This window comes from Accipiter gentilis, chromosome Z (assembly GCF_929443795.1).
Source record: "Accipiter gentilis chromosome Z, bAccGen1.1, whole genome shotgun sequence".
Taxonomy (NCBI): domain Eukaryota; kingdom Metazoa; phylum Chordata; class Aves; order Accipitriformes; family Accipitridae; genus Astur; species Astur gentilis.
The window spans coordinates 84,286,858-84,302,777 of NC_064919.1; the positions used below are offsets into that span (position 1 = coordinate 84,286,858).

The 15,920-nt window shown below is 44.4% G+C and overlaps 1 protein-coding gene across 1 annotated transcript in view; it reads left to right on the plus strand.

Moving 5' to 3' along the window:
* Positions 1–15,920, plus strand: part of SETBP1 (SET binding protein 1) — a 259,420-nt gene that overhangs the window by 176,442 nt on the left and 67,058 nt on the right. Inside the window, exon 6 of the mRNA XM_049795705.1 lies at positions 2,983–6,448. Coding sequence (XP_049651662.1) covers positions 2,983–6,448 — 3,466 coding nt within the window. The remainder of the gene's footprint in view (positions 1–2,982; positions 6,449–15,920) is intronic.

Consider the following 15,920-nt stretch of genomic DNA (forward strand, 5'->3'; position numbering starts at 1 on the left):
TTGCAACCACTGAAACCCAACCTGCTGCAGCCAAATGAGCTCTGGTTGCTGTGCTGCAGAGGAATTATTTTGGTGTGATATGGATGTGCCTGGCAAGAGAGACTGAATAGTAAATGTTATGCTGGAAGAAACTGCATGAGGAAACCCAGTGGACTGTTATGTGCTTGGGCAGATATATAGTTTTGACATCCAGCTTAGGAAATGGAGTCCCCTAATCCTGCAGACTGGTCATTTTTTGAAGGCCGGTTGAAATCGGAGTGCTTATCCGTGTGATTAAATGCCTCCAGAGTTGGCACCTTTGATGACATAGGCATATCTTTCTCATGAATTGTAAGATAGATGTTGTGGTGGCCTGCGGTGCTGGAGTAATGACAAGGCTATCATTAGGGATATGTTGGAAGTTGCATCATCATTTTATAATGTGCAGGCCGAGGAAATGAGGCTGGAGGAGCCAAGCGATATATCAGCATTCATCGCTGATATATAGCTGGCCTCTCAGTTCTGAGCCCTTATTAACTGCCTTAAAATATAGATCAGAGATTATTGCTTTTTTAAACTAGTGATCTTCCTTTTAAACTAGTGATCTCTGTGTGTCTGGTGGGCTTGGAGGGACCAAGGTGTTGCCAGTGAGTGATGTTTTCACTCACTGCTGTAACCCTCTTTCTTTTTTTTTTTTTTCTTTTTTTTTTTTTTTTTTTCCTTCCAAATGAGATTTTTCAGGTCATTTAGTTTCACAGCTCAGCATTTTGGAAATAACGTGGGTGTAAGGGAGCTGCTTTGACTGCAGCCGTCAGGCCAGGATCTGTGCAGAAAGAGCCTGGCCCTGCCTCGGTGCAGGCCTTAGCCCATCACTTCCAGGGCTTTTCCAAGTCACAAATCATGGTACCTCGGGAAGATGATGTTTCCATGTGAGGCTTGGATGGAGGACACCCACCTTCAGCCCACTGGGACCTCACCAGGGGATGACCACCTCCCTCACGCCTCCTCATGCCCACCTGACAGTGCACCCGGCCTGGTGGCCTGGGGGGACAGGAGAAGCCCCGAAAGGCTGAGGTAAAAATAAAGCTCAGGAGCATTGTGATCGATTTTTGAAAAAAATTACAATAAAAGTAGACTATCAAACATCAGCGCCAGTGCTGCTGATTTCCTTTTGACCCCTCCCTGGCCTCATCCCAAGGATGTGGATGCAGGTGGGCTCCATTTTCTGAAGGAGGGCATCAGCAGCGTGGGTCATGGCCGCTGCGTGCTGTGTGGCTTGCGCACGGGAGGCCGCTGTGAGGAGGAGGAGGAGGAGGAGGAGGAGGAGGAACTGATTCATTCCCCCGAGGGCTGTTTATGCTTTCGGCTCTTTTCTCAGGCTGAAGAAACCGGGTGTCACTCGCCCGCGACATCTGCAGCTCCACCGCAGCTGCGTGCTTTCATTTTCTCACTCCACAATTCCTGGAAATCTCTGCTTTCCCTGAGCATGGCTGGTCCATGTGCACGACAGCTGAACTATCCACAGGATTTAAGAGTCCCTGATTACTCCTCAGACGATAGACCAGAACAGCTTCATCGTTACTGCCTTTTCCAGAAAAGGCACATGCCCGTATTTATATGTACATGAAGGATATCTAAACATCAATTTGCCAACAACATGTATGTTTACTGGTCACTAAATAACACACCATGGGCTTGGGGTTGTTTAGGACTTTTCAAATCCCTCTGAATTTGCTCAGAATTGGGGACACCTCATTTCCCAGCTCAAAACCCTCTTATGCTGACAGCCTCCTTGCCCCAAAACTTCTGTTGCAAACACCTCAAATGGGGATCTAACGTAATGTTACTGAGAGAAACTTAATTGTAACAGGGTGTTTGCAGAAACATGAGACACTTAGCAGTTGTTTTCTATTGTTCTTTTCTTGGTTACACATTTATTTTAAGTCTCTCATCATTTATTTGGCATTCAAAACAGTGTCATTACAGTTTGTTAAGAACAGTTTTTTCCTGTACTAGGTGTACGAAATCAGTTGCACAGTTTGATCCAGAGCTTTACAAAAAAGCTCCTAAGTGTCATAGGAGAAAACAAATGGCTAGAAGAGGTCAGTTAGTGAAAATGAAAAAAAAAAAAAAAATTATTTTTTTGCTTTCAGAGACTCTTTAAAAGCTTACAGCTGTAACAAACATAATTTCTTTAGCTGAAGGAGGTCCACCAAGAAAAAAAAGTAGACTTTCTTTTGCTCTGTAACAGTCTTCAGCATAATTCTGCCCTTACTGTAGCCTCTGGGATTTGAAGAGCTGCTGTTGGATTAGAAATCATATTGAAAATATCTCTTATGAACATTGAAAATAGCAGATTATTAAAAGGGAAAGGGAGTAATGCAAATCTTGAACCTGCCAAGTGTGCCTCGCACACTTGACGCTATGCATATGATTTTAAGCACTAAGTTTGTGGGGATGACTTCTATGTGGAAATTTAAGCAAGTAAATCTTTGCAGATTCTGGCTTCATAGGGAAGTGGACTGGACCCATGGGTTTTCCTCTTGTTTGTTACAACTTCCAAGATAATTTTGCCTTTTTCTTGTTTACAACAATGAGCTTAATTGCTGTTGTTGAGCATCAAGTTCTGTGAGGGATTATTTTTTAGGAAAAAGGGATTCTCACCAGGAGGCTGAATTGCAGCATTCATCCATTGAAAGGGAATATTTTACTTGTGTTTTAAATTAAAAATCAATAGAATATGTTTCCTTAGCAATTTAGCATTTATAGAAGTATTTCCATTGTTTTTAGAGTGGGAAAACAAATCAAAACTTGTTTACAGAGAATGAATCTAAATGCAAATTTGGCTCAAGTATAAGAAGACTTTATAAAGGCTTCTAACCCTTACAAGGACATTGGTTAAGAAGAGCTGTCATTCACTGTACAAATAAGAGCTGCAACCAGGGGTTATGAATGGATTGATAAACTGATTTTGTTTTCTGTTTATTTTCTTCTGCCTTCCAGGTTTACGACCGGCCACAAAAACATTCTGCTCTGCACTACGATCCAGGCCTCCAACAAGAGTTCACCGGTGACACCTTAAAATCAAAGCACCAGCAAAAAAGTAGCAACCAGCACCATCTTGACTGGTCAGCAAGCTCTGATACTGGATCCGCTTCTCAAAGTTGTTTCATCAACACAGAACCCAGCCGAGAAGCAGTTAGTGCCACCAAGGTGCCCGCTCCGGAGCCAGGAGTTTCCTTCAGCAAATCCCAAACAAAGAAGTCCTGCGCCGGCAGCACGTGGGGGCAGCTGTCGGGCAGTAGTAAAGAGCTTGCCATTTGCAGTGCAGTCCCATCACCCAACAACATCAGCACAGCTGCCCAGCCGCCCAGCGTTTCCGAGTGCAACGGGCTTTTGCCTCTCAGTGACCAAGACGGAGGTGTGCAGCTGGAGGCCCCCGATCAGCCCGCCGGGAATACAAAGAAGAAGTCCAGCAAAAAGGACTTGATAAGTCAGACCATCCAAACAGCAGACATCGAATGGGTGAAGAGTGCTCAGAAAGCATTTGACAGCAAATCCCATGACAGCATGGAAGGGAAAAAGGAGTCTTACTCAATGGACAGTGTGTTGGATACATCACCCTCGAAGCAGAATCCCGCTTCTGCTAGCAGTTGTGAAAGTGACACCAGTCACGTCCGAATTACTATCCCAATAAAGTCTCCGACAACAGATACATCTGGCCACAAAAGAAAAAAAAGGCAATCCACAAAATCTTCCATAGAGAAAACTATCCAGGAGAAAAGCCTGCCTTCTGGACTTGCTATGAGCAGTGAAGTAGCAAACAGGACTAGCTCTCAACCAGAGGGGAGTAAAAAAGATCTTCGAGCCACAAAACCAGGGAAAGTGATCGAAAATGAGTCCCCCCTAGTAGCTATCGACAGCGGTGTGCTCACTGACAAAGCTTCTCCCAACAGTGCCACCAGACTCAGAAAGCCTGTAGCTGTGACATCCACTCTCCTACCCACCGATCTTCCCACAGCTGGTAAATTATCTGAGGTCCAGCACCCTAAACATGCAGCTAAGCGGCGATGGACCTGCAGCAAACCTAAATCTATCCTTCGGGAGACCTCCATGACAACATCTGAGAAGCTGATGGTGGAGCCTCCTTCAGCCTATCCCATCACACCATCCAGCCCTCTGTATACCAATACAGACAGTCTTACTGTGATCACACCTGTCAAGAAAAAAAGAGGACGACCAAAGAAACAGCCTTTGCTCACTGTTGAAACTATTCATGAGGGAACCTCCACCAGCCCAGTGAGTCCAATCAATCGTGAGTTTCCAGGAACAAAGAAAAGGAAGAGGAGACGGAATCTGGCCAAGTTGGCCCAGATGGTCCCGGGAGAGGACAAGTCCATCAGTGAACTCAAATTTCATAAAAAGGTCGGGAAGCTTGGGGTCTTGGATAAGAAGACCATCAAGACCATTAATAAAATGAAGACCCTCAAGAGGAAGAATATTCTCAATCAGATCTTGTCCTCCTGCTCCAGCAGCATAGCTCTGAAAGCAAAAGTCCAGCCACCGTCTAGTGCTGGGCCAACCACCATTGATGCCAGACTAGGGAAGCAGATCAATGTCAGCAAGAGAGGGACTATCTACATTGGTAAAAAAAGGGGCAGAAAGCCAAGAGCAGAGCTGCAGCCTCAGCCAGAAGAACCTAAGACAGCCATCAAGCACTCAAGGCCTGTTTCCAGCCAGCCAGAAAACCCAGCAGTGCCTTCCAACCTGCAGTCACTCGTGGCATCGTCACCAGCAGCTATTCATCCGCTTTCGACACAGTTAGTGGGGACTAACGGCAACCTTAGCCCTGCAAGCACTGAAACAAATTTTTCAGAGTTAAAAACTATGCCAAATCTTCAACCTATCAGTGCTCTTCCTACAAAAACCCAGAAAGGAATGCACAGTGGAACTTGGAAGCTGTCTCCACCCAGGTTAATGGCTAATTCACCTTCCCACCTCTGTGAAATAGGTTCTCTGAAAGAAGTCACGCTGTCGCCGGTGAGCGAGTCTCACAGTGAGGAAACCATACCGAGCGACAGTGGGATAGGTACAGACAACAACAGCACTTCTGACCAAGCCGAGAAAAGCTCAGAATCCCGCCGGAGATACTCCTTTGATTTCTGCACCCTGGACAACCCAGAGGCTATCCCATCTGACACCAGCACAAAGAACAGGCATGGTCACCGGCAGAAACATCTCATTGTGGATAACTTTCTCTCCCATGAGAGTATTAAAAAGCCAAAGCACAAGAGGAAAAGGAAAAGCCTGCAGAACAGAGATGACCTCCAGTTTCTGGCAGACCTTGAGGAACTCATCAATAAGTTTCAAGTGTTCAGGATTTCCCATAGAAGTTACACATTTTATCATGAAAATCCATATCCCAGCATCTTCAGGATTAATTTTGATCACTACTACCCTGTGCCATATATCCAGTATGACCCATTGCTCTATCTTCGCAGGACCTCTGACATGAAGTCTAAGAAGAAGCGTGGTAGACCTGCCAAAACCAATGACACCATGACAAAGGTGCCTTTTTTACAAGGGTTCGGTTACCCTATTCCCAGTGGGAGTTACTATGCACCCTATGGAATGCCTTACACATCAATGCCTATGATGAATCTTGGTTACTATGGTCAGTATCCAGCTCCTTTGTACCTGTCTCACACGCTCGGAGCGGCTTCCCCATTTATGAGACCTACCGTGCCCCCACCCCAATTCCATGCAAGCTCTCATATGAAGATGTCCACTACTGCCAAGCATAAAGCGAAACATGGAGTGCACCTACAAACACCTGTGGGAATGGGCCTTGGAGACATGCAGTCCTCTTTGGCTCCTCCAAAGGTTGGAGGAACAAGCCTTTCAAGTGGCCGACTTCACAAAAGGAAACACAAACATAAGCACAAGCATAAGGATGAGCGGATATTGGGGACACATGAAGATCTGAGTGGTCTCTTTGCTAGCAAGTCCACTGGCTTCTCCAGCCATGCGATCAACGAAAGGCTAAGTGGCTCAGATAAAGACCTCTCCTTACTCAACGAGAAAAGCAAGCATAAGGAGAAGCAGAAGCACCAGCATTGTGAAACCGGACACAAAGGCTCAAAGAGTAACTTTGAAGTGGATACGCTGTCTACGTTATCACTTTCTGATGCCCAGCAGTGGACACAGAGTAAAGATAAAAGTGACTCAAGCAATGATCCCATTGACTCTTGCACAAAGAGATACTCTGGTAATACTGAGAGTAATGGAAGGTCAGACTCCCTGGACATGTTTGGTGAAATGAATTCCTCGAGTGAGAAGCGGGACAATGATACAAGTGGGAATAAAAGAAGAAGCTTTGAAGGGTTTGGAACTTACAGGGAAAAGGACATTCAGCCCTTCAGGACAAATAGGAAGGACAGAAGTACTTACGATTCTTCAGCCTCTTCAGGTAAGCTCTGCTTTATTCTGTTTTACCTTACTGCATTTAAATTTCAATGCTGAACAAAGAGGGATTTGCCGTTTACAGCAAATATGTTTATGAGTCAATAACTTCTCTGGCTTTTTGTAATTGAGTCCCATTCTGCATCCAAACTTTTGGGAGATTGACAAGAAAGTCAGCCACGCATTAAGCCAAAACCTTTAAAAGTCTTTGAGTTGTTACACAGCATTTTTATAAATATTTGTCCTGCCTTTGCCTGTCTCATAGTTTGTTGTACTTCCTCCCAAAATCTCACCATTCCATTCTGCAACAGCAGCAATTGTAATACCTGTTGGCAAGGTAGGCATCCCTTATTGGTGTCTAGTGTCACGGGGTGGTAGTCACTGCCCAGCCTTTGGAAGAACAGCCACGGTACTGAGTGGAGAGTCTATGCACAATGCATACAAAAGCCATTTGTTGATGGGATGGACCAGACGTGTGGGAAGTTGTGGAGCTGGGTCAGTGTCCCATGACTGGTGTAATATACTGCTGATCCAGAAGGATCCAGCCCAGTGATAGCTGGGTTGAATATATGGAGACCCTGGGTACGATCCTGGTGTAAATCTTTCAGTTCCAGTTAGCAGGTGTCATGTAAAGTAATTATCCTGAGCATTGAGTGGCTGTGGGAAGGGACTGATGTTATGGAAACAATAAACCCTAGCCGACTGACTCTGAAGAGTTTTAGGACTCATGACTTGGCAATATAAGCTGGGTAGATGAGAAGGGAGGAAGCTCCTTTCGGCTGCTAAGGACATCTGTTCCCTCCTGCAGAGGAGGGGGGAAAAAGGAATCTGAATCTTGACTGAGAGACTGAATTATACTTTACAATAGGGAGCTGCTTTCATGATGACACAGAGGCAGGTGTTTTGCTGCAGTATAAATGAATTTAGCTTGGGAGCAAGCCCAGAGCTCCTGCACCATCAGATATTTATCACAAAGCAGATTTCACACTTGATTCTGGAAAGGGTGAGCTTTACTGAACCAACCAGTGGTGGATGAGATTCTGATGTGCTAAAAGAGAGCTTCAAAGAAACACAATTCGTAGCCTCCAAAAGAGAATCAGCTGAAAACACAGAGGGAGCAGAGAATTTGTATAGCCTGCCAATGGAAGGCTCTTAAGTTTTTTATTGACTTGTAACTCATTGAGATCCAAAGACTGCTCATGCTTAAGCCACCTAGGCATTTCCATTTCCATCACTGAGGCCAGGATCTGGACTATAGCAATTAAAAGCAGTCTAAAATGAGAGCTTATCCCATGAAAACATTTCCATAATATCACATTATATCAGACCAATTGTGACACCCAGAAATGAGACATCCAGAAATATTGGAAAAGAGACTGAATTCAGTCAGTGGTTATATCAGTGTTGTTACATGCCTGACAAAGAACCAAATTATTCTCCACCAAGTGCTGCTGTGGCTGTTGCATTAAGGAAGTTGTGTCCTAGCAGACAAGAGTTAAAAGTCTTGAAAATTTTTAACAAGGCTATTTCTGGGTTTTAGTGGAATTTACTGATTTCACAGTTTGATAACAGTTGGATTTGTAGCCTTTTTGCTTTCTGAACAGAAGGTGTTTGCTAAACCTGTACATTCCAATTTAATATATTTCACTTAGGCATAGCAAATTGTCAAGAGAAAATTCTCAGCACTGCTGAACCCAAGTGAGTTTCCAAAGTAGGGGCATGATCCCCACCAGGCTGACTTGGAAATAGAATTGGTAAAGAAAAAGTTCATTTCATGTTATTTTTCTTTAGTTTATTGTCCATGACGATAAAAACGTAAGATGGAGTGGTAGAACTTGCAGTAGGACCTTTACCAGATTTGCTGTTCAAACTTTCAAAACTGGTTCTCATTTAAACTAAAATTATTATTTTTATTTATTTTTACTTTTCATGATTACAACTGTACATCACTCCCCATGACCTAATCCATCAAGTCATAGATTATGGACTGGTTTCTTCATTGTCAAGCTATTATTTAGATGGAAAAATCATCAGCAGTTAGCTAAGCAGAGCCAGCTAACCAGAGCCATACCTTGAACTACAAGGAAAAACACTAAAACTAAAGAGCTCTGCCAAGAAAGGCCTGGAGCCAAGACTGCTCATTAAAGCCTAGGAACATCTGTCTGCTTGTGACTGTCTAAGATCTCACTACAGCTTTTTTTCCTCTCTGTCTTTGACCTTCACTGGGATTCCCAACAGAGGTCCGCACTTGAGTTTAGCCATAGCTATTAACCAGTTCCCACTGAGGAGGGATTAAACTTTTCCATGATAACCTTGACCTTCTTTCTCCTAATTCACCTTGCATTTCCCTGAGGTGGCTAAACAGTGATTGACTAATCATAAAAATAAAAGTTAAAAGAAAAGAAAGCCCTATGGGAACATATAGCTCTGTCCCAGGAGGCAATTTCCATAGCTATTCGGTATTTGTCATCTTTCACAATATAAAAGTAATATATAACAGAGATAAGAGGAGACATTCTGAATATTCAGATGAAAGCTGAAAATAGATTTGTATCACAATTTCAGTGTTATCTTTACTGCATGGGCATTTTGGCACGCTCAGTAATGCCATTCGCGCCTTCATTGTATGTTGCTGGAGATTAAATATGGAGCAAAACCCACCCATGCTCGGTAGAAATATCTGTGATAGGAGTAATGAGAGAACAATTTGGTGCTCTTTGGCATTCAGGCTTTGCTGTTTGTTTTAGTGTAGAGTGTTGGTGCAGGTGCCATTGTATTGTTGTTATTTTTATTATTATTCTCTGTGTTGTAACAGCACTTAGCCATTTCTGAAAAGTTCAGTGTTCCCTAGTGCTGGGTACTGGTCATGCATATGATAGAAGACAGTCCTGCCTTATAACCCTAGATCCTATGTACGATTTTACAATCTAGAAAGATTAGGATGTCAAGGGAGGAGTTGTCCTTCTTACTTTCTGGAGGAGCTGGCTGCAGTCCCGGCACAAAGAAATCTGTGCCAAGCATGAAGGGTCCCACCTTGGCTGGCCACAGAAAGAGTCCATTCCCTGTACTGCACCAGCTTGGACTATCGCTGGCCATTCATTAGTGGGTACCTTGTGAGCTTTGGCTCATTTTATATCTTTTGGGACCTCTTGGGGTTAAACATGCTGTGTTAATGCGTATGGTTATTCTCCCAGCGCACTGCCTGTTTCTCCACCATCGTTCTGGAGAAACTGGAGTCCTTTCCACAAACACTAGTAACTCTTCCCACCTTCCTTCCCATCCCCTCCCCGTGACCTGTTGCTTCCTGCTGCATTTTTCTGAAATTGCTGTTTTCGTAAGATTCCTTGTGCTCACCTAACCCTCCTGCATTTAGAAAGACTAATTGTTCAAAACTAATTAAACCCTGCTTTCCTGTTTGGCTGATGCAGAATACTAGTCCAGTGGTATTAGTCTGGCCTATAGGATACAGCAGAGGGTGTTTCAGATCCTGCCTTGCCACAGTCACCCTGTCACTTGGGCACATCCTAAACTGAACTATCAAGTTGTGTGTGCACCCAGCATTGACTCAGTTGACTCCCTCCTTCCACTCCCCGCAGCCGGAGGTACCTCATGCATTTGCAAAATGTTGTTGGGGTGCCTCTGGCACTCTGTGACCCCAGGCACTGCGCACAGCTGGATGGCTGGTCCTTTCATCTGCTCTCCAGTAGTTACTAAAGCCCCAGGTGAGGGACCCAGGGAGAGGCCACAGATTGGTGCCACAGCTGGGCTGGGGAGACTGAGAGCAGAGCTGTATTTTAAAGAGGTCCTCATAGCAAACTCCACATCTCCTTGTCTCCCTGCTTCACTTTCATACATGATGCTGAAGAAGGGACTTGAATTGCTGATGAGCAGTCTCGATGCCGTAGCTTGTGCCTTGGAAAAAAGCAGGAATGGTTACCTCTTCACTGTTTCCTTAGGTGGGCAAATGAGGAAAAGCACAATTAACATTTTAAGGTGCATAGATAAGACAGCAATTTGTGTATACGACCTGTCTGATTATGTCCTCCTTACAATTACTGCAGGCCAGGATGTAGCTGGGGGTGAAGCAGAGGTCAAAAGTCACTATATGCAGGGCTCTATTTCTGCTTTTCTTTGTAGTGAGAATAATCAAGGTCTATGCTACTTTACACTCACAGTATCTCTGCCTCTTTTTTTTAAAAACAATGATTATACAAGCAAAGATTGCCTTGCTTGCATATTGGGCATCATGGCTCAAAGATCAGCTAATAAGTACATGGCTTTCATCAAACGTAGCACAGACACCATGCACAGTAAATTTACAGGAATATAAAGTTAATCATATGCAGCTATTAGGAAGGTAGTAATCATCAGTCTCCAAATGCTGGATAGTTAGCATGACAAACATGCTTTATAAATTAATGCTTAACTTACCTACAAGCCCCGCCATGCTTTCCTCCCTCAACGTCCAGCAGTGCTACAAGCTGAATTTCTTCTGATTTGACCTTTCCTCCTCGGCTGGTCTGTATGGTGCTGGTTTAACTCTGAAGGAATCAGTATCAGCTTTAGATGGAGGATGGGCATCACACAGTGGGTAGTGTTTGGCCCTATGGCTTGAGTGGGAGAAGAGGGACTGTGTCACATGTGCGTACATATGCAAGTCAAGATTATTAAACGCACGACTATGTTGTATTTGTTTAAAGTTATTTTCCAGCATTTTTATCTTAAAAGTGCCCTTATTCCTGTTAAAAAGTCTTACATTGGGTGATTAAACGTTCCAAAGGGAGAGTAGGAGGAATACTGGAGGAAGGGAGGAGAAATGACAATCAAACGAATGAACAGCATTCATCTGATGTCAGTACAAACACACATATAAGTAACCATGCTCTGCTGAGGACTGTCATTTATCCAGATGAGATTTCTTCCCTGACAAAACTCGCTTCCATGGCTTAGTTTCCTGCTGGAATGGGCCGTTGCCACACAGCACTGAATAAATCTCTGGTTCGTCCTCTCTCAGAAGTCAAATGCATTACTGTGATTTAAAACAGGACTTGCTATGAGCAAAAACAAACATGGTGAAATATTGGCAAAGCCACCATGAGTTTTGCTTTATTTTGAAAGGGGGGTGATGTTTGGGTTTTTTTTTTTTAAGAAACAGCATATGCAGTTCTGGACTATTATCATGAAGCCTTAATCAGCCACAATTTCACACCAATAAATTTTTTTTTTTTCTTAATAGCTCCAGAATCACAGAGTTGGTTCATTATTCAGCAGTGAACACATTATTTCAGTAATAGAGGAAACAGCAGTGCAATACTATATTTGATGAACATTTTCTCAACTGACCATCTTAGAGACATAAAACGAATGTCTGTACTGGCTAGGTCTTGCATATATACTCATGGATGCACCTTCACATACTAGAACAAGGGAGAAGTGACAATCAGGTGATGAATGAAGTTCATTAGATATCAAATCAAACACACGTATAAGTCACCTTGCTTTCTTCAGTAGTGGCATCTGACTCAAGGGGACCCAGGTTTCATATGGCATTGTGTGCACAGACACAGAGGCAGGCTGAAGTGTAGTCCAGGGTTTGAAGACCTATCTTCTGTACCATAGTTTTCTCATGCAACTGCAGAAAAGTGTCTAAATTGCAGTAAACCTCAGCATCTGTCTAGCAGAAGGGGATAAAAGCAGTTTGCTGCTGTACAGAGCCACGGTGAGCTCTGATACACATCGATGTCCAACGAATGCAGCGTGGGAGCAGTGGCAGTGCTTGAAGCAGATGGGAGAAGATCCAGACGTGAACTTCACTCTCTGAGGATGTATGGAGTATTAGTCAGCCTCCCTTTCCCCAGCTCTGCTTCTGCTGTGGTTTCCTCCAACACCCCAGGCTCCTATATAGCTTCAAGCAGCTGCAAAAGTTTTCCAGCCCCAGTGTCAGTGGGGGGGTTCTGCCCTCCCCCTGTGTCCTGTGGTGAGGGACAGGCACTGTACAGTTACGGGGTGAGTGTTTGTACCATCTGGCCCATAAAACTTAGCATCGGAGCTTTACAAAATACCATTATTTGTAAATACAATTACATTCATCAAAACAGCTGTTTGGGGCCCTGGCTCCTTAGGAGTATAACCAAAACTACTGGAATGACCTCCAAAAGCATTATCTGGCCCCCTTAAGATAAACGTCCTTCTTGTTGTTTTCCACTAAGTCTTCTGCCAGTCCTGGGGAAAGGAGGCCAAGCTAGCGTGAGCGTTTCTCCATTCTGCCCACAGTGTTTCCTAGAGGAATGGGCTTTTGAGGGAAAACAAAAATGATGGGGAAAGCAAGTTAAAGCTTTCCTTGAAAGTGTTTTGACCAAGGCATTTGAAATACAGTGAGCTTTGTTGTTGTTGTTGTTTTAATGCTACCGCTTGCTTACTGTGTTGCTTCCAATGTTTGCACTGACCAAGGAGAGAAGAAACAAGAGGGAAACTGGAGTGGGAGAGGGAGCTGGAGTATTTACCACCCAACCAATCTTTTATTTCCTCTCTTAATGATTGTATGTTTATTACGCTGCCTGAGGCTCAGTACAAAGTCTTTTGGACCAGCGATGAATTAATCAAATTAAATGCTGTGACCCCTTTGCTTTTTGGGAGTGTTACAAGCCTCCCAGCACCCTGCCTAATTTCTGCCTCTTACTTTGCTCTCTGTCCAACAGTCAAACAGTTCTTCCTTCACAACTTGGCGGCTCCCAGCTATTTATCTTCCCTCTTTCTGGCCAATGCCAGAATGTCTTGTTTGATGTTTTTATTTAGACCACTGCTGGTTTATGGAGTTGTGCAGATTCCACGTTGGGTGTGCAGCAGCTTCGCGTCAGACACAATTGGCTTCTGCTGAGCTCTTGGCTATAAAAGGCAATAAAGAATCACGGCCGGATTCTCGGCTCGGCCCGGTGTAAATCAAGCGTCTCCCCATTGAAATCGGTGAGGTTGACTTCTGGAGTGAAGTATCTGTGGAGACGAAACAAGAGTGCGGGGCTGGGAAGTCCCATCCATGGCTTCAGTGGGGGCACGTCAGAGTCCTTGCGGCTGTGCTTTACCTGCTGGGTGCCGAAAACAGCCTCGGTTCAGTATTTGTAGAGATTTTCTTAGCTTGGAGGAAGAGGGTTGGTTAAGATTTTGACAGTGCTCAGCCTGGATACTTATATAAGTGGCAGTTTAAGAAGAGTAGAAGAAGTGTGTGCTATAGCTCTGGACTATACACAATATAATTTCTTACTCAAAGGCACTGATAATCTAGGTACAAGGCAAGAGGTCTGTTTGGATGGCATGGATGAAGCAAAACAAAGCAATGGCTGTATCTTCACTGTTAACCTGCTGGTCAATGTGACTCAAAGCTGGGCATAGGACAAGCTAAGCTCAAGATATCTGCCAATAAGTGGGATCGTAACACGCTCAGGGCAACCTGCGCCCTGTCCTACTCAACTGCAAAAGTGAGAGTTGGGGTCTGTGACCTCCAGAGCATGATCTGAGGCAGCTTCTCCATTCCCACTGCCTACCAAGAGTTTTATATTCATGTATCACAGCAAAAGAAAGCTGGAAGCGCATTATCCCAGCTGCCTTAGTCTACCTGATTACAATAATGACTCTGAACAACAAAAGGAGTTTCAAGGTTTCACCAAGAAGGAAGTCAGAATAATTCCCCTGTAGAACAAGGGCTATGGAGAGGGGTGGGAAAGGAAAGCTTTGACTGTCCATGAAGGAGTTTTTACACAACCCCAATGACTTGCAAAGACCCAAGGACTCATAATAGGAATCATTAGTGATTTGTCATTGAAAACATGCAGCTGGGCATGGATCCCCATAGGCTTTTGCAGCAGCACTGAGTCTGACCAAGTTTTCACATGGGGCGGTGCTGATTTCAGGAGGCTTCGGGAGTATGTGCAATGCAGAGTTAACTGTCAAGCAAGGGCATGAGTAGATGGCTCAGAGGGATTTGCTAATGAGATATCAAGCTGTGGGTCACTGGTTGAAATTTAATCTGCGAGAACAGTGACAGAAAATCAAATCAAAGTGCTGACGTCAGAGTGATGCTGGAGCAGCAGCAAAATCATTGCTGATGCCTTATGCAGCACACATAGGCAGCTTAAATAAACTGGGAGCAAACTGTGAGGAACTTGTTTGGTTGACCGCAACTGCAAGATATAGCTCAACCAATTTGTATTATATCTGTCAGTAACTCAGTTGTCTTAGTGCAGTTGTTTGTGAATGACAATGGTGTATCTCATCACAGAATCTGACCCAAACCCAGTGTTATACAGCACTAGAAACAGGGCTGCGGAGACATCTAGGTAGAGTTTGCTCAGCAGTGTCATGGACTGTGAAGCAGCAGTGGACCACAAAGCCCAGTAGTTTGCAGTTCTGGTGATGGAATTTTTTGCTGTTGGGTCCCACACTGAGGCCAGTAGTGATGGCTTTCCCATTCCTGGGCTCCTGAGATAACTTGATGGTTTCACCGTAGCTTTCTCAGGGCTGGGGAGGGCCCACATCACTAAGGCTATAAAACCAGCGTTTGCAGTTTTCACGGTTACCAGAGCGAAGGTTGGTGACAAAAGGGACAAGGGCACCACGTGCCCTCAGCAATGGTAGCGGTACTGCGTATGGGGGTCAGCGTGTTGGGGCAGACAGGCTTGCGCTGAGCTCCTCACCCCACTGATGTGTTCGTTATCCTTTTCATTTATTTTTAGGAGGAACTCAGTGGTCCTTTCTCTGCTCCCAAGCAGCCGGGCTGAGGATATGGAGTCTCTCCAGATGGCACAGAGCTGCTGTTTCAGCTCTGTGTCTTTGGTCTTCCTTGCCTCCAGTGTAGGCAGGGGAGGGAGCAAGAGTCAGCATTGTTTTCTGTGCCAGCTATGATTAGTTGGCATAAAGAGCACTTAAGTAAGTTGACACAGCCTTTGAGTTGCTTGGTTTGCTTAAAAAAGAAAAGAAAAAATGCCTGGACTACTCCAGGTTCTCTTTGCTGCCTGAAGTCTAGTCTGCACCTATAAAACCTTGGGCTTATCCCAGAACTGGGACGTGGTCAGTTGCAGAATGTTTGTCATTCTGATATTTATTTATTTTCTATTTAAAAAAACAAAAACAAACAGAAAAAACACCAACTCTGGGAGAGCAACAAGTTTAAAAAGTAGTTAAACTCCAGATTCATGCAGATTTCCTGTTTTGCTTCTGAACAAAACCTCAAAACCACTTTGAACAAGTTTCCCACCTCAGCTGAGGGTGGAGTTGCGTACGCCCCACACGTGGCCTCCAGAAGTGCACCCAAGGACAATAGCACATCTCCTTTGGCACGGTGGGGCCAAATTTACTGCTTGCAGGGCAGTCAATACGTGCGCCTTTGCATGACTGCCCAAAAGAGCTTCTGTCTCAGCCAAGTACATTGGAAAACTTGAACTTTTCTATTTTGAACAGAACAGACTGAACGGTAGAGATGTGGCAGA